The following is a 24,064-nucleotide window of genomic DNA, read 5'->3' as shown; positions in this document are numbered from 1 at the left end:
AGATCCACCACTGTCTTGTGGTAAGGTCTGTTAGTATATTCCATCCATGTAAAAAGTCAGTCTGAGTTAACAGTCATCCTTTGAGGATCACAGCAGACAGTTTGACATGTCACAGTGGAAGAAGCACAAAATGAGTAGTGGGTGCCCCAGTCTCAGGGCCCTGGGGTTCCCTGCACACTCATTGTCAGCTGTCCCGTCAGATCAGGGCTGTTGAGTGTTAACTGACCAGTCATGTCCACTGCAGGAGCGCATGGTCCTTCCTGCAGTATTTATTTGTGAAGTCAAATGAGTTATGCATTAGTTCACACCAAACAGGCAATGCATCATCTGTAGTTTGAGTTGGGTCATCGGGGTCATACCAATGGCTCCAGCTGAGCACCTGGCTGGCTCAGATGGATGAACTCCTGAGCTGAACTTCGGTCACACTCCGGACCCACAACACCTGATGCGCATGTTTGGGCGTCACCCCCGCCGTGGGAGGAGAAGCTCGTCGGAGCGCAGAAACACACAACGTGTCGGTGTGGAAAACCTATTCACCATGAGGCAATGGCACCGTGTACTCAGTTGCCTCCCCATCGCTCTCGTCGTGATGCGAGTGCTTCAGCCGCTGCCACCGCGCGGTCCTGGGCGCGCCACGGAGCTCACGGTGGTGGTGGCTGCGGAGTACTCATCCAAAACCGAAATGGACTACGAGTTCGGCGACTACCGGGGGAAGTGGTGCATCGACGACCACGGTTTCGTCTACGGCATCGGAGAGATTTATTACCCGAGCCCCTCGGCGTGTCCATGCACGTGCACTGTGGACGGCCCGGTGTGCATTCGGCCCAAGTGTCCCCGCATCCACCCCCATTGCACGCGGATCAGGTATAAGGGATGCTGTCCGGTGTGCGAGGCTATGGCCAGGGTCTGTGTCTACGGGGGGAAAACGTACCGGCTCCTGGAGGAGTTCAGGGTGAGAAAGATCCAAACTTCTACACCCTCCCCCCGCTGTCCCATTCACAAGTTCACATAGCTCCAAATGTATTCATCTATCCAAGTGAGGCAGAAGTCAGATGGCAGATCACCTGTCTGTGATTAATACACTAGTGCTTTGAGAGTTTACTGTCTGATATCCACTCCTCTGTAGCTACTTAATATTAGGTCTTATTTCTTTGGCTACATTAATAATGCACATGTAAACTTAATGGTGTGTCGTAACAGTGATCATGTTACACATTGCTTACACAGGTATTCCATTATATTGACTGAAGATATATTCAAATGGGCTATGGGTTGGTGGGGGCTTCATTTATATAAGGTCTTCCCCCATTTGTCACCTCAAAATACAGTGCACATAGGAGACTGCTAATATATACAGCTAAGTTCTAATTTGATGGTAGGCCATCCACTACTCCAAAACGGTAAAGTACCTGGTCCCAGATCCTGGCAGTTCCCCACAGCATCTTTCAGGTCATTGTTTTGGCTATACAGCCCAGACATGTAATGTCTTGGCTCAGTCTCACCATTCACATGAATGTTTTAAGGTGGTAATATATGTCCATGTTGTCTTTTAAAGCTTGGTCCTGCTGCCCTCAAGTGACCACAGAGGATGTGTGGTACTGTTCATAGATACTTATCACCTGACTACAGTTACTCTCTGAGCCTTTTCTGAGTCTTTCATGTGATTGTGGGTGTATGTCCTGAGACATTATGAGTGATACCGCTCTCATCAGGCTTGTTCGCTGTAGCAGGAAGCTGTATTAGGGACAAAGTCCTGATGTTTGCCACAATATTATGTAATATGTATGTTTTAGTATGCTCTAGTGCAGACCTGCAGATGTAGACATGCTCATACGCACCATCATAACAGACTTTGCATTCATAACACAATTGCAGAGCTGATTTTTTTTTTTCACCTCCTCTCTTTTACATGGCGTGATAGCACACACTGGACAGACATTTTATTGTATTATATACAATGACAATAAAAGGAATTCTATCGTATTTAAATACAAGAGGAGTTTGCTATCTTTCCACAAATGAGGCAATAAGCACATATATTGGCAGGTCCAAACTCCTGCTCCTGCTTTTCTCTCTACATTGGCATGGGCTGGGATGTATGAACTGGTCTAACAGTAAAAGAAGAGGGGAAGGTGTGCTGTTTCTTCCTCATATCAACAAACAGCTTCCACGCTGACATGCAGCCATGTGCTCATTGAGCACTGAGCAGTGAGAGGACAGGCACTGACAGTGTTTTATGTAACCAATGATGTATTAGACAAAGTGCCTTCTACCAGTCAGATCAGCTACGTCTGCGTGCATGTGTTGGGCATTTATGACATCCTCTGTACATACCAGTCAGTCTTCACCTTGGTCTTGTCAGCTTGAAATTCAAATAGTCTGTGTTTTTCAGTTGTCTAGGTGTGAGCGATGTCGCTGCGAGGCCAACAGAGAGGTATACTGCAGCATTTCCGACTGCCCTGCCCCTCACTGTGTCAACCCCACCTACGAACCCAACCGCTGCTGCCCCATCTGTAAGACAGGTAAGACTCCACCACAGCACTTCATCCATGTTAGTCCAACACTTCAGTCAATCACAAGGTATATCAAAAACTAAATAGAGGGTGTTAATTATATTTACTGTGGATATTCATGGTCCCCAGAGGGTAACTAATATTTTAGTCACCCTTTGATGTTTCCTTTGCACCACTCTGAAGTCAAAGTTCATTAAAAGTCGATTAAAACAATAGCAATATATTATACTGTGGTAAAAGTTCTTAAACTCAGAAATGCTTCCCAGGAGAACACTCTTTAGGGCCACTTTGATTGTGAGGACACACACAAAACATACACCTTCCTGCTGTCAGAACCACAAATATGTATTAATCCACAGCTAAAAATAGTCCATCCATCCATCCATCCATTTTCTATACCCGCTTTTCCTGGCTCAGGGTCACGGGGATCTGCTGGAGCCTATCCCAGCTCTCTCTCGGGTGGAAGGCAGGGGTACACCCTGGACAGGTCACCAGTCCATCGCAGGCTAAAAATAGTCCCCAACCAATATTCCCTCCAGTTGGAGTAATATTCAACATGTGTATTTCATCAACTCATTCATATAGGAGATGAGTGAAAGATTAAAATAATATCTTTTTTGTTTAGACTAGACTGAATAAAATGTTAATCAAAAATTTGAAAATGTGCCTACAATGATTTTCATTAACTGAGACATTTTTAGTTTGCGTTTGACTTAAATAAGACTAAAATGCCCAGACTTTTAGTCGATTAAAAAAAAAAAATTGTATATGAAATTTGTATATGGTTGACTATATATGACCGAAACTATTAAGGACATTTGACGTAGGACTAAGACTAAATTTAAAAATAGCTGACAAATTTAACACTGTTCTGTCGGAACATATTTGGCTCAGGACTGATTGATACAGATAAGGAGGATAAGATAAGAATCGAGGCATGGACTAACAGTTGGGTTTCGTGGAATGTGTTGACAATAAGACAAAACTAAAATAATTGAGGAATACAGAATATTAGCAGCCTTACCTTTTTGCAGAGCCAGTTCTGAGCAAGTTGTTGGTATTTAAAGCTTGTTATAGCCATGCCTAACTTATTAAGTCAGTAGACTGTAGTAAAACTCAGAAACATAAACCAAGCCTTCCCGCTCCATGCCTCTATCGTCATATCACCTGTAATTGAAATTATTTTTAACATCGCTAACGCCATTAGCTAAACACGTGGACCTACCTCTAACACCAACTGGTTTGTAATATGTACTGTATGCTAAGCTAATTAGATGTTGGCGTATGTTTAATCAGATGTTGTTAGCTGCTATCCCAGTTTTGGACTTTCATGGAGTTCATGTGGTCACACATTAAAAAATGTATTTAATTTAAGAGAAAAAGTAGAGAGACTATGACTTAATAGTGAAATGACGTTACCCAGCCAGCTTCAGAACTTTAATATTTCTCTTACTGCTGTCTTAAGTAGGACTAGGCAAAGGACTAAGACTGTTATGTTGCACCTTGCAGCCTTATTTACCTCCATACATTGTGTATTACCAGTGTGAATTCTAATTGTCTGAATCAAGGGTTTCCCAACAGTTTCATCCATGTTATTCCTTCCTGCCTGTGCTGCTGTACACAGTTGAGAACGGAAGCATTACCATATGTGCTATCACATGTGCTATCACATCTCACTGACTCTGTCCTTAACACACACACACACACACACACACACACACACACACACACACACACACACACACAAAGTTAAGCCCATACCCCCTGCCATTGGTTACATCACCTGATACACCCTGCAAGCTTACAGAGCCATCCCTGTTATGTCATGCATGTTTTCAATGTCACTGCCCGTTTCTAGCATTAGTGGGGTTTGCAAATGTCGTGCATGGCAAAACAAAAGCATTATTTAACATATTCTTTATGGTCACCTACAAAAAAACACCACAAACAGTCTACATACTTCACAGTTTATTTTACAGCAGTTGTAGTTAAGCCATAGTCTATTTTTACAGCTCCTCTGCAGGACAGACAGTAGCACAGATGGTTTAGTTTGTTGCGTCACTTTTTTTTTTTTTTTTTTGGCTCTGCTGCTGCAGTTTTATCAAACACAGTTGGATCTGGCATCGGATGAACTCCACTTCCTGTCCTCCTGCTGACAGGTGTTGGTAATTGTTTCACAGGTAGCTACCAAATAAAGCAGCCCCCATCTGTGAATGAGGGATGCACAGAATATTAAAGGCAGGAAGATTCAGACATTCTTCTTGCGTGGTGTATAAATATATAGTTGAAACACTTAACAGTTTCACTGAAACATATACAGTAAATTACATGTGGGAGGGGAAAAGAAATAGCTGCTGCCATTAGGGTTTTGGGGACATTTTCATTTGATATTACATAAATTTGGTCTTGTATCTTTTCTTGCTGTTCTTTTTCTCTTACTACCCCATATCAAAATGAAGCTGAATCACAATCAAAGAAAGACATCAGACTGCAACTGTACCAGCTACAGAGCTGGTGATGAAAAATTGTAAACAACATCTTTACCTTACTCACAGTCATGTGATCCATTAGTAAAATAACAAGGCTAATAGTCTACAGCCAAGCTGGCAGCTCTGTGAGCTTGGATTTACACCATCGCCCAAAAGTTTAAGAACACGCCATTTTTTCCAGTTTTTATGCAGCTGGATCCCAGTGTACAACCTGAAAATGTTTACAAAGGTAAGCAGTAAAATGCCAGAGGTGAAAAAAACTTTTGGTTACCAATGACTGAAAACAATGTGCATTTCATAGTTATACACCAAGAAAAACTGTTTAATCACATTAAAGTTTATTGACCAGCCTATATGGATTTGGTCCCTAAGCTGATCAGCCAATCAGATATCGAAAAAGCCAATTAACAAGGGAAGACTGTCATGGCCTGATGTTTTCCGTTTCCTGTGGGACTTTTATTTTGGTTTCTGTTTTCTTGTCCCGCCTGGCTTAGGGTGCAGGTAGCTTTATGGTGATGAATGGGATTAGTTACACCTGTGTTTGTAAACTGAATTGAGTTTGTGTGTTGAGACCTTGTTTGAGTTTGCCACACGCTGGAGTTTTGTTTTGCATCCTCTCCTGTCCAAGCCATCCCGAGTTAGGTTTCTCTTCTATTGGCGCTTAAAATAAAGAATTTTAGTTGTCCGCACTTGGGCCCTGTACTAATTCTTCTTCCGAAAACAGAATACTCCAGCCAGAATGGACCCAGTGGACAGTGAGAGGAAGATGCCGGAGGAGAGGTTCACCTCAGGGCTTCTTTGGCTATTTGCCAACCTTCTACGCTCCACTGAAGAGTACCAGGAGGCAGTCGCTTTGTGCTTCCGACTGGAGCGGGAGTTCCTGCACTCCCCACGGTACGTCACCAAATGAAGGGCAGACCGATTAGCCTCTCTCTTCTTGCTACGCACTCTGCGTGGCGCTGGAGGGGGCCGTCCGCCGTCCTTGTCTTCAAGCCCACTGCCAGAACCAGTCCCTCGGTCTGAGTCACCAGTCTCTCAGCAAGAGCCCCCATTCCCGCGGCCAGAGTCACCAGCCCCTCTGCCAGCCATTGCTCCCAGTCCTGCAGCCTTGGCACCGGTGATGACACCGCCCGAAGAGGCCATCTCAGTCTCCAGTTTCCCAGTCTGTCTCCAGCGCCCCAGTCTCAGTCTCCAGTATCTCTACCAGTCTCGTCCAAGTCCCAGTTCCCTGACGAAGCCATCCCCACTGAGATTTCATCCTTGCTGCCCAGACCTCGGTGTGCTGACGGCGCCGCTCCCCGAGGGGCCCCTACTCCAGAGTCTGATCCCCCCGAAAAACTGATTAATGAGACTGTTGTTATTCTCGCCCATGAGGGCCCGTCCTGCAGAGCAGCCTCGAATGTCTGGTTACCTGAGGGGTCACCCACGTGAGCGACCCCTGACTCTGCGCTGTAAGAGCCATGATGGAAGGTCAGTGCGGCTCCTGGGACACTATCAAGAAGGACCCCCGGACTTTGACCTGTTTCCCGCCCGCCCGCCATTTGACACCTGCTTCTTGAGCCCTGGTTGACCATAAGATTTATTTTCCAGACTTTTGGGCTGTCTGGAAGCCGGTCCTTGACAGTTGGGGGGGGATCATGCTTAAGTCATAGCCTGGTGTTTTCCGTTTCCTGTGGGACTTTTATTTTGGTTTCTGTTTTCCTATCCCGTCTGGCTTAGGGTCCAGGTAACTTTATGTTGATGAATAGGATTAGTTACACCTGTGCTCTGTACAAATTCTTCTTCCAAAAACAACAACAAATACAGATCATTCTAACCCTTAAAAGTGTAGGGCTTTCCTTTAAAGAAATTGCAAAGAAATCCAAATTGTCAAGGTGAAGGTGTGAGCACAGTTCTGTTCACCATCAAGAGACACTTAGAAACAAGAAGAAACTGACAGGAAGAGGTCTGGCAGACCAAAAGCCAACCCATAAATCGCAATCGACAGGTCGATCTTTACACCTTCACACATTCAAAGTTGATCTTTAAGGGTCAAAAATTATTTACTATGTGTCACCAATCAGAACACTGTTGCAAATATGTTTGCCATAAGACCATTATACCATTCACCTGACTGGTTCAATGGTGTGCCGAATTTTACCAAAGGAAGAAGAGCTGAGGTTTGCCTGCTGTCAGTAGTTTATACCTTTACGGTTTTTCTTAGATGCATTCAAGTACAGTGGGATTTTTCAGTGCCATTGTGTTTATAGTGTTGACTGCATCCATTTAAATTATTTTCAAATCTTTTCCCTTTCATGCTGTCAGTAGGTCATGCCTTCATATTTTTAAAACAGTCATGTTCAGCTTTATGCAGTCACTCCCATAATTTCTGAAAATGCACTTTCTACTTACAGTCTTTTAATGTTTTGGAATGTTATTCTTTTTCCTTCAGTTTTTGTTGGAAGCTAAGATAAACTGCAGTGATTATTTGTATTTAAGTTTTAGATACTGTGTTCTATATCTGTGGTCAAAATGCTTTGCTGGTAAAAAGATAAAGCATTCTTCCACAATTGATCTTCTGTATGGGATTTTATTTTTTAATCTTCTAACAGATACGGTAGATCTTTGCTTTTTGTCTGACATGAACTGATCTTGGCTGAGAAAAGGTGGGTGACCACTGATCTAGAGCCATACCGCTATCTGGCTAGATAAGTACATTAAAAACTCTAGAACAGTAAAACAGTAAATGAAAATGGTCAGCAGAAATGTGAAGTAGGCTATATGTGGAGCTAAAAACTTGCTGTCATGATCCTAGTGTAAAAGGTAAAAAAAAAAACTTCTTAAATGTTCAAACAAGCTTTTGTGTGTAATTCAAACTTTCAACAACAGATGAAGAGCAAATAATCAAATAAGTTCAATTGCTTGTGTGAACAATTTGTGCTGTACCATCTTTCTTGCCTTCTAGGCCCCAACTGCTTTGCTGGGAACAAGGTGATCCCAGCGGGGGAACGTGTGAACATTGATGAGCAGACAGTATGCTACTGCACCTACCGGGATGGCACGTGGCATACCCATCCCCATGCCACTTGTGAGCAGCGTCCCCAGCCCAGCCCAACACCCAACCTCCGCACCGAGGCCCCCAGGGATGAGGACACCAGAGGGAGAGGAGGAAGGCCATTCAATCCCCGACTGGAGCTGATACCATAAAGTTTGTTAAATAAATGTTTTATTGCGGCAGGTACAAATAAACTCTATTAAAATCAGGAGAGCTAAACTGGACTTCAATGTAGTATTACTCCACTTACCTACAGGATACAGCTGCATCACTTTCTGGTTGTGCTTTTAGGATTATTTTTTTGTTGTCACTTTATTTGGATAAATTGGTGTAGGTTGTTTTGTTAGCTGGATGGCATGGTTACATATTTTATTTCTTCATGTAACATGTTTGAATGACAATAAATGAACTTTGAACCTTCACCCTACAGTCACAGCTCCGTCCCACTTCCAGGTGTTTCAGAACTGTATAGTCTGTTCTTCAGCAGTCACATTTATTATTATTATAGTTTAGAGCTGAAGTTTTTCGCAACATGTTTGTGAATTAGGCTACAAGGATAAATATACATTTTCAGCTTATTTACATATGGTAATTTACCCAGTTACAGCTTATATCAGTAATGTGTGATTTTGTTTTGATAATACAGTGATTATGAAATTATAACGCAACCTTTAGTCCAGCAGCTTATTTAATGCTCAGCAGACTTATGAAATTAAATTTCTTGAAATGCACTTAAAAGGCAAATGTGTGAAGAATTTGCACTTGAGAAAATACAACTGAGCTCTTTATAAGGTATATAATGTCTTTCCAAATCTGAGATTTATGCCTAAAAACTCCTATTTGGATTACAAATGTCAAATACGTTACTTGTTTTTATACAAAATGCAATTAAGATATTTGGTTCCCTATTAATTATTTCCTCTAGGAGAAAATAATTAGAAAACAATTAGATTTTATTGTGTAAATATTGAAAACTGCAGTAACAACGTAGCCTAACTTACATTCATTAAACAATTGTATGTTCAACAATATAAATGTGGTTGTAATGCATTTTCAGTAGCACATTAGGCTTCAGCCAGGTAATAAGAAGGTACAAAGGGGGTAACATTTTGAAAATAATAGGGTAATAAATGGTTATTATCAAAGAAATAACCAGTTAAAATCTTAGAAATCTCAGTGGGTTTATCTAGACAATATTAGAGCACAACTTTAGTAACAGGATAACAAGAGGCCAAAAGCATGTGGGCAATAATATGAAGAGAGATCTAATGATTTAATAACAATGAAGATGAAAGCAGAAATCCTATAGACTCAGATCAGCCTAATACCTTCAGATTACAATAATTACCAGAATATAATGTGGAAATTCATCATCCTTATGTTGTAAGCACACCCTTTTGTTTTTAAAGGAACAATGTAAGAATAATTATAATACATTGCTTATAATAACATGGAAACACATTCCATTCAATTCAATTCAATTTTATTTGTATAGCGCCAAATCACAATACAAATCATCTCAAGGCACTTTACAAAAACTAAAACTAAAAACCCAACAATTCCCTTATGAGCAAGCACTTGGCGACAGTGGAGAGGAAAAACTCCCTTTAATGGAAGAAAAAACAGTCTAGGCCTATAGCAGCATAACTAAGGGATGGTTCAGGGTTGCCTGAAGCCAGCCCTAACTATATGCTTTGTCAAAGAGGAAGGTTTTAAGTCTAGCCTTAAAAGTACAGAGAGTGTCTGCCTCCTGAACCCAGACTGGGAGCTGGTTCCATAAGAGAGGAGCTTGATAACTAAAGGCTCTGCCTCCCATTCTGCTTTTGGAAACTCTGGGAACCACAAGTAGACCTGCACTCTGAGAGCGAAGTGCTCTATTGGGATAATATGGTACTATGAGGTCTTTAAGGTATGAAGGAGCTTGATTATGAAGGGATTTGTATGTGAGAAGAAGGATTTTAAATTCTATTCTATATTTTACAGGGAGCCAATGAAGAGAAGCCAATATAGGAGAAATATGATCTCTCTTGCTAGTTCCTGTCAGGACTCTGGCTGCGGCATTCTGGATTAATTGGAGGCTTTTTATGGAGATATTTGGACATCCAGATAGTAATGAGTTACAGTAATCTAGCCTTGAGGTAACAAATGCATGGACTAGTTTTTCTGCATCATTTTGAGACAGGATGTTCCTAATTTTGGAAATGTTGCGCAGGTGAAAGAATGCAGTTCTAGAGATTTGTTTTATGTGTGAGTTAAAGGACATGTCCTGGTCAAAAATAACTCCAAGGTTTTTTACAGTAGTGCTGGAGGCCAGGGTTATGCCATCTAGAGTAGCTATAATTTTAGAAAAGTTATTTCTGAGATTTTTTGGCCCAAATATAATGACTTCTGTTTTCTCTGAGTTTAAAAGTAAAAAGTTACTGGTCATCCAGGCCTTTATGTCAGTTAGACAGGCTTGAAGTCTGGTTAACTGGTTTGTGTTAACAGGTTTAATAGATAGATATAACTGAGTGTCATCTGCATAGCAGTGGTAATTAATAGAGTGCTTCCTAATGACATATCCTAAAGGAAGCATGTACAGGGTGAACAGAATCGGTCCTAGCATGGAGCCTTGTGGAACTCCATAACTAACTTTTGTTCGTGTGGAAGGTTCATCATGGACATGAACAAACTGGAATCTGTCCGATAAATAGGATTGGAACCACTTTAACGCTGTTCCTCTGATACCAATCACATGCTCCAGTCTCTGTAATAAGATGTTGTGGTCAATGGTGTCGAATGCTGCACTAAGGTCTAGGAGGACAAGTATTGAAACAAGTCCATTATCTGAGGCTAAGAGAAGATCGTTGGTAACTTTCAACAGTGCTGTTTCTGTACTATGATGTGCTCTAAATCCTGATTGAAAATCTTCAAATAGTTCATTCCTGTGTAAGTGGTCTGATAGCTGCTTAGCAACAGCTTTTTCCAGGATTTTAGAAATAAATGGCAGGTTGGATATTGGTCTATAATTAGCCAAGACTCCTGGATCAAGACTAGGCTTTTTGAGTAAAGGTTTGATTACTGCAGTCTTAAAGGCCTGTGGTACGTAGCCTGATACTAGAGATAAATTTACCAAGTCCAATAAAGATGAGTTCATTAATGGCAGGGTGCCTTTAAGCAGTCTAGTCGGGATGGGGTCCAAGAGACACGTTGATGATTTCGATGAAGCAACTACTGATGTAAATTCAGAGAGATCTATAGGAGAGAAGCAGTCTAAACATAACTGAGGTCCTACAGATGATTCAAGAGCTACTGTAGTAGAAGATTCATTTATTGCAGGTATAGGAAGCATCTGCTGAATTTTATCTCTAATAGTTGTGATTTTTTTTGTAAAGAAACTCATAAATTCATCACTGCTGAGAGCTAAGGGAACACTGGGCTCAACAGAGCTGTGACTTTTTGTCTGCCTGGCTACAGTGCTGAAAAGAAACCTGGGATTGTTCTTATTTTCCTCTATTAGTGATGAATAGTATGCAGTTCTGGCTTTACGGAGAGCTTTTTTATATGTTAGTAGACTGTTTTTCCAGGCTAGAAAAATTTCCTCTAAGTTTGTGGAACGCCACTTCCTTTCCAGCCTTCGTGATGCCTGCTTTAAGGTACGAATATGTAAATTATACCATGGGGCTAGTCTTCTCTGATTCACTAACTTCTTTTTCAGAGGGGCTACAGAATCAAGCATTTCACGCAGTGAGGTTACAGCGCTGTCAACAACATGATCAATTTGGTAGGGAGTGGGATTGAAGCAACTGCCCTCCACTGTGTTGGTACTTGGCATAGATGTAAATAAAGATGGAATCATTTTCTTAAATTTATTAACAGTGTTGTCGGATAAACATCTGCTGTAGTGGAATTTTCTTCCAAACGCTGCATGATCCATCATTTTAAATTCAAAAGTTATTAAAGAATGATCTGACAAAACAGGATTTGGGGGAAAAACTATTAGATGTTCAATTTCGATGCCATAGGTCAGAACAAGATCAAGGGTGTGATTGAAACAGTGGGTGGGTTTATTAACGTTTTGAATGAAACCAATTGAATCTAATATAGAATTAAATGCAATGCTGAGGCTGTTATTTTCAACATCTACATGAATGTTAAAATCTCCCACTATAATGACTTTATCTGATCTAAGCACTAAATCAGACAGAAAGTCAGGGAATTCAGTTAAAAACTCTGAGTAAGGGACAGGTGGACGGTACACAATGACAAGTAGAACTGGTTTTTGTGTTTTCCAGTTTGTATGTGAGAGACTAAGAGTGAGGCTCTCAAGTGAGTTATAACTGTTCTGAGGATGAAAGTTTAATAATAAGTTTGACTGGAAGATTGTAGCTACTCCTCCACCTCGACCTGTGCTTCGAGGAACATGATAATTTTTATGACTGAGGGGGGTTGATTCATTCAGACTGACATATTCATCCTGCTGTAACCAGGTTTCAGTAAGATAAAGTAGGTCAATTTGGTGATCAGTTATCAAATCATTTACTAACAGAGATTTAGATGAAAGGGACCTAATATTTAATAGTTGACAGTTCTGTTGTTCTGTTCAATAAGAGGAGTGGTCTTAATTTTTATTAACACATCTAATGCTAATAAAAAGGAAAACAGAAACAGCTTGCAAAATGCAAAGCTAATTGTTTCTACTTAATGTCATGGAAATTTCAAAATAAACCTGACACTGAAAGCTATAATGATCACTTGGAAACATATGTCAAGATCCACAGCAACCTCTACAGCTGTACTGTTGAGAATATCTTGACCAGCTGCATCACTGTGTGGTATGGTAGCACCAGGATAACAGCAATAGACCGCAAATGCAGAGTGGTGAAGACTGCTGTAAAGATCACCAGGACTCCACTGCCCTCTGCAGGCCACCTACCACCACAGAGTCCACAGCAGAGCTGCCTCCATCCTTAAGGACCCCACCCATGCCCAACACGGACTGGTCACACTCCTACTCTCAGGCTGGAGGTACAGGAGTGTAAAATGCAGGGCTTCTAGGTTAAGGAACTCTTTCTTTCCCTCAGCCATCACAGTTTTAAACAGGTAGCCAGTGGACACAGACTGGCTGAATTAAACACAAACAATTTGCACATTTAATAATGTTACTGCTGCTATTATTGTCATTATGGTTCAATTTGCACATCTGTTACTACTGTTAATTTATCATTGCCATATGGTTCTACTATACTTTGCACATAAGGCAATATTGCACACTTACCTTGTACTACAATGTACACATAACCAATATTTGTATTTGTTTATTGTTATATTTTTTTTATTATTTCCTTCTGTACACAGTACTATACTTAGTATTTATCTAGCTTATACCTTGTTGCTTTTATTTGGCATTCACTGTGGGCAGCAAAGAAAGAATTTCATTGTACAGGGCAAGACACTTTCCTTACTGTACATATAACAATAAATGTTATGAATATGTAGATTGAGTAGTAAAAAGTAAAGAGTTAGAAAACATAAAACTATCTGTTTCTACTTAATGTCTTGGTAATGTTAGATTAAACACCAAGTGCTACAATGATTTAGTGGAACACGTAGTAGTTTCTAAGCAATAAACAGGAAATAGAGCTGGAAAACATGGTACCATAAAAATGTGGCATGGTAATTTGGTTTCTACTATGATCACTGACGATGTGTCTATGTTGCAGTACAAGATGTGTGCTGAATTGGACCAATCTGGCAGAGCTACTTTCTTCTGGGCACAGATCAGATGACTACCACAAAGAGTGGTGACATGGAAAAACAGTGGACAACTGGAGAGACAGTAACTGGGCCAGGGAGCTTTTCAAACAGCAGCTCTCGTGAGGGAGCACCCATAGATAAGCTATGGAAAGCCCTAATGGGGTGGGTCAGCACCCCAATGGGACAGAATCAAAGCTATCAAACCAAAGCTTATAGACATACAACGACGCATGCCATCTGCAGATGTGACAAATCTGCAAAAACCTGCATGGCCTGAAGATCCACCAGGCTAGAATGCAATTCCAGGTAGGAAAGCAAGGGGTGCAACACATAGGTCCAATACCTGGGGAGACACATGAGGTGCTCAGTACAGAGTTACCCCCCACACACAGTGGCCAGACCGTCTACACCCCACAAGGTATTCCCCAAGTTAGGCACTCAGATCATCATCGGGTTAAGTGGCCTACTGCTAATAAGGATGTCTAGAGGTTGAGTCATGGCAAATGGACTTCTACTTTTTAGGTCAAAACTGTTAGGAGCTGGTGGTGTCGGTAATGAAGGAAGAAGTGAGGACCCAAATGCTGGACACGAACATGCTTTATTTCCCCTGAATCATCCAGGGCTCAGGCAAATCACAAATATCCTCCTCTACTCAGCGGACAGGCAGGTAGGCAGATTGGGAAAAGCACCTTCGGCAGTAACCATCATACATAATAACCATATTAATGCTTCGACAAAGAACAAAGGAATGCAGGGGACATATATACACAGAACCAAGGACACAGGTGAAAGTAATCAAACTAATGAACAAACAGGACAAAGCTACCTGGGATAGAGACTGGGGCAAGAGGAACTGAGGTACCAAAATAAAAGACAAACAGGAAACAGAAACCTCGGGGCCTAACAGAAACGTTTCACTACTCATCCAAGTAGTTTCATCAGTATAAAGCAGAGCTGATATGGAATCTCAAATTTTCAGGTTGGTTTCACTTCATCTCTAGCCCAAATAGGCTTGAGTTGGTAGACCCACACTCCTGAGTTGGTTTCACTTCACACCTGTATAGGCTGAAAAATACAGGTTGACCTGTAAGGGTTTTTCTATAGCCGATGCCGATAATTTTCAAAATCCAGTTCAGCCAATGGTCGATAAGCAAGGCCGATCATTTGGGGTTGATATGCTACTTAATTTTAGGAAAGAAAAACTATTTACCATTAGACATTTGTTTTTTAGATTTAGCTAACTGTTGAAACAGACAAACACATTCGACAAATGTTTCACTTCAAATTACTTCACTACCTTCTCATCTAAACAGAACATTGGAAATAATCACATTAAAATATAATAAAAAATCAAACATAGACCTACAAAAACTCTTTAACAAACTAATTTTGGAAACCAGTCCAAAACAGAGGTGGAGTTACTTAGGGTTTTTTTTTGTTTGTTTGTTTGTTTGTTTTTTTTTAGTTTTTTACCTTAGTTTTCTTAAGTCTGGTTTGGTTTTTAACCTTAAGAGCATACAAGTCACAGTAAAACATGAATATTTTTAAGCATTACATTTTTGTATACAATCTACATTAACAATCTAAATGGACCAAAAAGAGACAATAGAAAAACCTGTCAATGGCAATTTGAGAAAATTAGCTGCTTTGCGCATGCGCGATTTGCAGTGCACTCTGGACGCGGAGTTAGAGCGGTAGAGAAAACAGTGACGACACTCTTTTGTCTTTACGCCGCACGGTCACGTGGTCCATGTAGGCTTCAATAGTTCCAAACAAACCCTGCGCTCTACCGCTCTGCATAGTTCTTCTATGGGACAGACCAACAGCAATTGCATTATGGAAGGTAAACATTAAAATAAACCAAATCATTTTTACACTTTAACTGATTCTACACTCATATATTACATCCGGAGTACAGTTCTATTAGTTTTTATTTTTTCGAGGGAAGTCTAGATCATGGTGTCATATGCAGGCTAAATATATGTTAGCGATAAAACGTGACATCGTGACGCACGCCTGTTCATTGTCGGCTCTATTGTAGTAACGTTATCTCATGCACAATACGTTAAAAAGACACTTGTGTTGTTCACATAATTCAGTGGTCCTCAAACTCTTCCCGCCATTCCCCACTTAAGGCCGAGCATAAAGTTTCAAAACCCACATCACCCCAAAAAATGACAATGAAACTTATTTCAAACTTAAAATTTTCAAATTTATTCAAAATAACTTCTAAATAAATAATACAGAGTTCAAAATAAATAAAATGAAAGTGCAATTGTGTAATTACTTAGGCATGTTGCATTCTGTGCAAAAAAAAAAGATTAAACATAATTGAGAAAACAACAAAGTCTAGAACATGGTCAAGGTGTCATTCTGTGGGCATTATCACTATTAGTGGCTGCAATGAGCCTGTTTTGCACTGCACACAACACACATGGGTCTCTCCTCTGCCCCCACCAGCCCCACTGATTTAATTTACTGTCTGTCGTGTTTTTGTCTGCCGGCGTGGAATCGCCTGCTGTTTTAGGGGTCCGTGTAACAAATTTATCCATTGTCATGCCCACTAATCATTGCGTCGCTGCGTGAAGGTTTGCTTTTTGTTCCACTACAATTAGGTGCCGACGTTAAACATTTATTTCCCACACCGTGGTTCCTCTTGTTTCCCTCTATTTGTGTTTTTTAATGACACGTTTCTTTGTATGTGGTTGTTTTATTTTGCGTGTCTGGTGTTTGTCAGTAAAGAAAATTATGAATTAGGATATACACAAAATTAGACTAATTTACTCCCGTTCGCTGCGCCCCACCTGTCACGGCGTCACGCCCAGCCCCACAGTTTGAGAATCACTGACATAATTCAACAAGCCTGTCTGCAACGTGCCTTTTGGCTCTGGATTTGTCCCCCACACTGACCAGTCGGGCATGAAATCAGGCTTAAAATCGTCTAGTGGTGCTGAGAAGCAGAGAAAACGAGATGAGAGCAAAACGTTTGTAGCATCTTTGGCAAAAATAACTCCATATTTCAGAGACAAAAGAGGAGAAAATGAAGAAAGACATGAAAATAACATTTGAGGAGGAGAACGAAATAACAGGGAGAAAGAATGAAAACTGGAGGAACACACTGACAAAGGAGGAGGAAAAGAGGAAAGACATGAAAATAATAGAAGAAGAAAATATAGAGATGACATAGAAGAAACAGTGTAAAACATGAGAAAAAAGATAACAGTAATACAAGGGTAATACATTGCTGTGTGAGATCAAAGAAGCGCTAAGTCTGCCACTGATCCAAACTGTTCCCAAACAACGTAAGTGCTTCTACCTCTTTTGTTGACCACAGACTTCTGTGGCTTAGGGCGAATCGATCCTAATATCGATAATATCGATACCAACGCTAGTATTGATATCGGTCGATACCCCGACAAAAATATCGATACTTTGGTGGAATTTTTACTCCCGTATGCACTGCTGCCGTTTTTTCAAAGAGGCGACCTAACTATCTTGTCTGTCTTCATCTCTAAGTAAGTGCCTGTGTGTAAGTGCCGTGCCTGTATGCCAATTTTGTAGAGCAAAGCAGGCACACACCAACCTTGATATCTCACGTGACTCAGCGACTCGGGCCAGCAAACAAACAAGCAGGAGGAGGACACAGAGACGAAGCAGAAGTATGGAAGCAAGAAAGAGGAGCAGCGTGTGGTTGATACAAAACATCTGAAAGTCATGAAAATGTATTTATATTTGATAATGCATTAATTGTCAAAAGTATCGGTATCGATATCGGCGATACTGGCCCAGTATTCACTTGGTATTGGATTGACACCAAAGCTTGCAGTATCACCCACCACTACTGTGGCTGCTCTCTTTACGCCATCTTCACTCGTGCTGATTTTTAAATGCTACTAGATACCACATATGTGACTTGTTTCGCCAACAGTACAGGCTGAGAGAGTTCAGGCTTCCAGGGGGGCGAAAGTTAAGAACGCAGGCCAAAATAACTTGAAAAACAGAATCATTGTTTTTTCTCAATTACATAGGTGTTGTGATCATTGAGACCCGAAATTAAAATCAAAATTCAATTAATTACACAGCCCTAATTTATCATTATTATTATGAACACCTTAGTTTGCAACCACAAGGGGGAACATTCCAGTGTCTTCATGCGCCGGTCCCAAGTCTGGGTAAATGCAGTGGGTTGTGTCAGGTATGGCATCTGAGTAAATCAAACATGCAAATCACAAATATGACTTCTGGATCGGTCACAGCCTGGGTTAACAACAACTGCCACTGGTGCTGTTGACCTACAGGGTGCCGGTGGAAATTGGACTACTGTTGGTCGAAGAAGGAGAGGAGGAAGGGCAGTTCATAGGCAAAGAGAGAAGAGGAAGGGCAGGAGTGTACGACTTAGAGTAGGGACTTTGAATGTAGGGACTTTGTCAGGGAAAACTAGACAGTTGGCTGATATGATGGAGAGAAGAAAGGTGGATATCTTGTGTGTTCAGGAGACCAGGTGGAAAGGTAGCAAGGCCTATAGGAGCAGGGTTCCAGCTGTTTTATCATGGTGTGGATGGAAAGTGGAATGGAGTAGCAGTTATCCTGAAGGAGGATTTTGCTAGGATTGTTCTGGAAGTGAAGAGAGTGTCAGATAGGGTGATGAGTCTGAAGCTGGAAGCTGAAGGTGTGATGTTGAATGTTGTCAGTGGTTATGCCCCACAGGTAGGATGTGAGTTAGAAGAGAAGGAGAAATTCTGGAGGGAGATGGATGAGGTGATTCAGGGTATCCCTAGTGGTGAGAGAGTGGTGATTGGGGCAGACTTCAACGGACATGTTGGTGAGGGAAACAGAGGTGACGAGGAAGTGATGGAGGACAGATGGTGGTAGACTTCGCAAAAAGGATGGAAATGGCTGTAGTGAACACATTGTTCCAGAAAAGGGAGGGGCATAGGGTGACACATAAGAGTGGAGGCAGAAGCACACAAGTTGATTACATCTTGTGCAGATGTTCCAACCTGAAAGAGATCAGTGACTGCAAAGTAGTGGTTGGGGAGAGTGTAGCCAGACAGCATAGGATGGTGGTGTGTAGGTTGACTCTGGTGGTGAGGAAGATGAAGAGGACAAGGGCAGAGCAGAGGACCAAGTGGTGGAAGTTGAAAAAGGAAGAGTGTTGTGTGGCTTTCAGGGAGGAGCTGAAAGAGGCTCTTCTGGGAGGTCAGGAGGTTCTTCCAGATGACTGGACAGCTACAGCTAAAGTGATCAGGGAGACAGATAGGAGGGTACTTGGTGTGTCATCTGGAAAGAGGAAAGCAGATAAGGAGACTTGGTGGTGGAATGAGGAAGTTCAGGAGTGTGTTAAGAGGAAAAGGTTAGCTAAGAAGAAGTGGGACACTGAGAGGACAGAAGAGAACAGACAGGAGTACAGGGAGATGCAACGTAAAGTGAAGGTAGAGGTGGCAAAGGCCAAACAAAGGGCGTTTGAGGATTTGCATGATAGGTTGGACTCTAAGGAGGGAGAGGTGGATTTGTACAGGTTGGCGAGGCAGAGAGACAGAGATGGGAAGGATGTTCAGCAGGTTAGGGTGATCAAGGACAGGGATGGAAATGTGTTGACAGGTGCCACAAGTGTGATGGAAAGATGGAAGGAATACTTTGAAGAGTTGATGGATGAGGAAAATGTTAGAGAACACAGAGTAGAAGAGGTGACTGTTGAGGAGCAGGAAGCAGCAAAGATCAGTAAGGATGAAGTGTGGAAGGCGTTAAAGAGGATGAAGAGTGGAAAGGCAGTTGGTCCTGACGACATACCTGTGGAGGTATGGAAGTGTTTAGGAGAAGTGGCAGTAGAGTTTTTGACTGGGCTACTTAACAAGATCTTGGAGAGTGAGAGGATGCCTGAGGAATGGAGGAGAAGTGTACTGGTGCCCATCTTTAAGAACAAGGGCAGTGTTGTGGAAACTACAGAGGAATAAAGCTGATGAGTCACACAATGAAGTTATGGGAAAGAGTAGTGGAGGCTAGGCTGGGGTCAGAAGTGAGCATTTGTGAGCAGCAGTATGGTTTCATGCCAAGAAAGAGAACCACAGATGCAATATTTGCTTTGAGAATGCTGATGGAGAAGTACAGAGAAGGCCAGAAGGAGCTGCATTGTGTCTTTGTAGATTTGGAAAAAGCTTATGACAGGGTGCCGAGAGAGGAGCTGTGGGTTTGTAGGAAGTCAGGAGTGGCAGAGAAGTATGTTCGAGTGGTGTAGGACATGTATGAGAGCTGTAAGACAGTGGTGAGGTGTGCTGTAGGGGTGACAGAGGAGTTCAAGGTGGAGGTGGGACTGCACCAATGATCGGCTTTGAGCCCCTTCTTGTTTGCTGTGGTGATGGACAGGCTGACAGACGAGGTTAGACAGGAATCTCCATGGACCATTATGTTTGCAGACAACATTGTCATCTGTAGTGAGAGCAGGGAGCAGGTGGAGGAAAATCTAGAGAGGTGGAGGTTTGCTCTGGAAAGGAGAGGAATGAAGGTTAGCCACAGTAAAACAGAGAACATGTGTGTAAATGAGAGGGACTCAAGTAGAATGGTGAGGTTACAGGGAGTAGAGGTGAAGAAGGTGGAGGATTTTAAGTACCTAGGTTCAACAGTCCAGAGCAATGGAGAGTGTGGAAAAGAAGTGAAGAGACGTGTGCAAGCAGGTTGGAACAGGTGGAGGAAAGTGTCAGGTGTGATGTGTGACAAAAGAGTGTCAGCAAGAATGAAAGGAAAGGTGGACAAGACAGTGGTGAGACCAGCAATGTTGTATGGTTTAGAGACAGTGGCACTGAGAAAAAGACAGGAGGCAGAGCTGGAGGTAGCAGAGCTGAAGATGTTGAGGTTCTCTCTGGGAGTGACGAGGATGGATAGGATCAGGAATGAGTTCAGCTCATGTTAGATGTTTTTGAGAAAAGGCCAGGGAAGCCAGATTGAGATGAATGAATGAGGCACTCGCACTGACTTCCCAGCTGAAGGAGGCCATGAGGCAGCGTCCTCACACCGACGCCAAGGTAACAGTGGTCTTCTTGTCTACGGCCTCCCGCATGCTACTGGAAACGTGCTGGACCCGGAGTCTCCCGTTCACCGAGGCTAGGCATAGGTGCCCAGCCGAGCTCCAGTGCCCTCGGCCAACTAGCCTGCTTCCCGAGTCCCGCAGCAGTGCCGCCAAACCAGAGTCCGAACCCACGGCGAAAGAGCCAGAGCCCGATCCCAAACCCACGGCAGAGAGCCAGAGCTCGAGCCCGAACCCACGGCAAGAGAGCCCAACGCTGTAGAGCCAGAGCTGCCAGAGGATCTGGAGCCACGGCCCAGTGCTGCGGAGCCAGAGCCACCAGAGGATCCGGAGCCAGGGCCCAGCGCTGCGGAGCCAGAGCCGCCAGAGGAGCTGGAGCCAGAGCCAGAGCCCAGGGCTGCAGAACCAGAGGACTCAGAGCCAGAGTCCAACATTGAGGAGCCAGTGCGGTCAGTGCTACAGAGCATGACCCGCGCCTGTTCCTCCCTCGCCTGAGAGGCTGTCTTCCCAAGCGGCCTCGGACCTGCGTCTGCCCGAGGAACCATCCGCCCAAGCAGCCTCGGACCTACACCTGCCCGAGGGGCCTACAACCCCGGACTTATTACTCTAGGAGTTGACCCCCAGAGCAACCACGGACTCTGCCCTGAGCCACGATGGGGATCTATTTTGCCTGGTGGGTTGTCCTGGGAAAGGACTCCAAATTTGGAATTGCTGGGACTTTTAGCTGGACTTTTGGACCATCTGGGAGCTGGCCCTTGAGGGGGGGGGTACTGTTATAGAGTGAGGTTTAGTTCCGGTTTATGGACTTTTATTTTGTGTCTGGTTCCATTTTTCACCTATGTTGATCTAGGTAACTTTATGTTCATTAATTTGATCAGTTTCACCTGTGTTAGATTAGTCCTTGGTTCTGAGTGTATTTATATCTCCCGAGATTGTTCTTTGTTGGAGTTATTGTGTTATGTTTGTCTGAGGAGAGCTTTTCGCCGTCTCCAGTTTCTTTGCTTTGTGTCCTGAACGCCGAGTTACGTTAGTGATTTTTTTGTCTGTGCCTGGTGAGTCCAGGCTAATAAAGAACTGTTTGTGTCCTGCATTTGGGTACTCACCTCTCCTCCTTCACGACCACACCACCGCATCGTGACATACCCAGCACATCATAATAGATTTAGGTTACTGACTTAAATATATGAGATGTATTTAATATTTGATGACATGTACTTTTCTCCAAGTAGCTAGCTAATGTGTGGGCTGACCTAGCTAACGCCTTCAGGGTCAACAAATATATAAATCAAAACCTTTGTTAAATAACTTCCCACATTAGCCTGCTCTAAATAAGAATAAGAAAACCTTTATTTGTCCCGCAATGGGGAAATTGCATTGTTGCAACAGTAAGTACAGCACACAGCAGAGAGCCAGAAGTAGCAAGATGTGAGATAAATAGGAAATTAAAAATATTAAAAAAGTACTAAGTGGAATAGAACTATGAAGCTACAAAGACTATAAGTATATACAATATGTGCCTATGGGTATGTACAGTATATGGACAACCAAATGTTATTTTGTTGTTATTGTTATTCATTACTGAAGTACCAAATCGCGCTAAGTTGGCCTTCACAGTTGGCAAAGACATCAAAGTTCTCAGGCTGGTGCTCCGATAAAAAAAATCAAAATAAGGATTAATCACTACGCTGAGCACATACAAAAAAAACAGTATCTATTGTATATAGGGGCATCTTATATAGGATATGCATTTTATCATTTGAAAAATGCCGCCATGTAATCAACTGCAATTGCCCTATAAGCAGCAGTAGAAATGAACGAAGCTTCACTCCTCCCCGGACTGAGACACTACTCGTCTCAGCCCGAGCTCCACCCGTCTCCTCCCACAAACTTTAATAAAGTCACTCTACCACTTGTATCTGCGTGTGGGTCCTCCTCCCTCAAACACACACGACACTACAAACGTAACAGAAATATTGCTGCCATTTTTTTTCCTATGGAAGTGTCGCCACTCAAGTCATGTTGCCAGATTCTGCAGAAGAAACAAGATGAGCCTATTGTCAAATTATTGGTGACAAGACACATGAGAGTACAACAAAAGATAACTCAAACATGGACTGTGTTAAGAACAGTGCTTTTAGACTTTTGAGAGAAGGTCAGATACCAGAAAACCCACAACAATTAAATAAATTGCTGAATAAAGCATTTACTTTAAAGATTAATGGTTGAAAATAAGAAGTAAAGAAAATAAGTTTGAAGTAAAAGTGTGAAGTTAAAAGAATAAGTAAGAGTAACAAAAAAAAAAGTTTTCTCAATGGAGAAAGGAGCCTGTTAAAATAATAAGTGTAGGCCTATAATAATTATAATAATACTAAATAAATAAATAAAATAAATAGCAGTGAGTAAAAACAAATAGTAACTGAATATAAAGAAATAAAATCGGTAATAAGAATACAAAATTAGAAGAACTAGTCACCAGTGACGCAAAATTGATGCATCAAAAGGATCCTAAAAAACATAGAAAAATTAGAAAAATGGAAAAATAAATATGTTTTTTCAGGGAAGTTAAAAGAACTGTAGAGAACTTAGTAAATGACATAAAGAGTAAGACTAAGGGAAATCAGAATCAGAACTATCAGAGAAAAGAAGGGCTGTTTGCAGCACAGGAATGGTTAAAGGAGGCAGAGAGTAGACAGAGGGAAAGAGAGAAAGGAAGGAGAAGAGAGACAGAAGCAAATAGAAAAAACAGTTAAAAGCCTCTTCACCAACATTTGGGGCAATATGTTGTAGACCACCTCCTCAGCTTCCTCCGTACGCCCAGGGAGAAGAGGGTGCTGTTGGTAGAGCAATATCACCTCCCACAGCACCTTCTGATCCTGTGCCTCAGCCTCAATCTCCTTATACAGAAGATAGTGAGGGAGTGCTGGCTTATTTTAACAGACTGAAAGATGTTTAACACTCATAGTGGAATACCAGTACCTGAAGGTGCTGCACAAAATGGGGATGGGCCTTATGCACAGCAGTTAAAAGAATGCCTTTTTGAATGGCCTCAAACCTGAAATTTCAGGATTTATTCGAAAGCATCAGATTGGTTGGCAAACTTGTGTCCTAACAGATACAAAAAATTATGCTGTGATGTGACCACTGTTCTCCAAAAAAGAGCAAAAGCACAAAAGAAAGTTAGAAAAACAGCTGAAGTGTTTTTCACTGACTATGATAATGAAATGGTTTCTGAGTGTTATTTCCAGGGGGACAAGCTATGACTTGATAGCCG

The 24,064-nt window shown here is 42.1% G+C and overlaps 1 protein-coding gene across 1 annotated transcript; it reads left to right on the top strand.

Moving 5' to 3' along the window:
* The first annotated feature begins 589 nt into the window (after positions 1–589).
* Positions 590–8,188, top strand: LOC113140502 (von Willebrand factor C domain-containing protein 2-like). Its single transcript, XM_026324346.1, has 3 exons — positions 590–952; positions 2,393–2,522; positions 7,947–8,188. The coding sequence occupies exons 1-3, from the start codon at positions 590–592 to the stop codon at positions 8,186–8,188; spliced, it is 735 nt and encodes a 244-aa protein (XP_026180131.1).
* Positions 8,189–24,064: the final 15,876 nt, after the last annotated feature.

This window comes from Mastacembelus armatus, chromosome 8, assembly GCF_900324485.2.
Source record: "Mastacembelus armatus chromosome 8, fMasArm1.2, whole genome shotgun sequence".
Lineage (NCBI taxonomy): Eukaryota > Metazoa > Chordata > Actinopteri > Synbranchiformes > Mastacembelidae > Mastacembelus > Mastacembelus armatus.
Note: the sequence above shows the minus strand (reverse complement) of the source record. Positions and strands in the feature narration are given on the sequence as shown.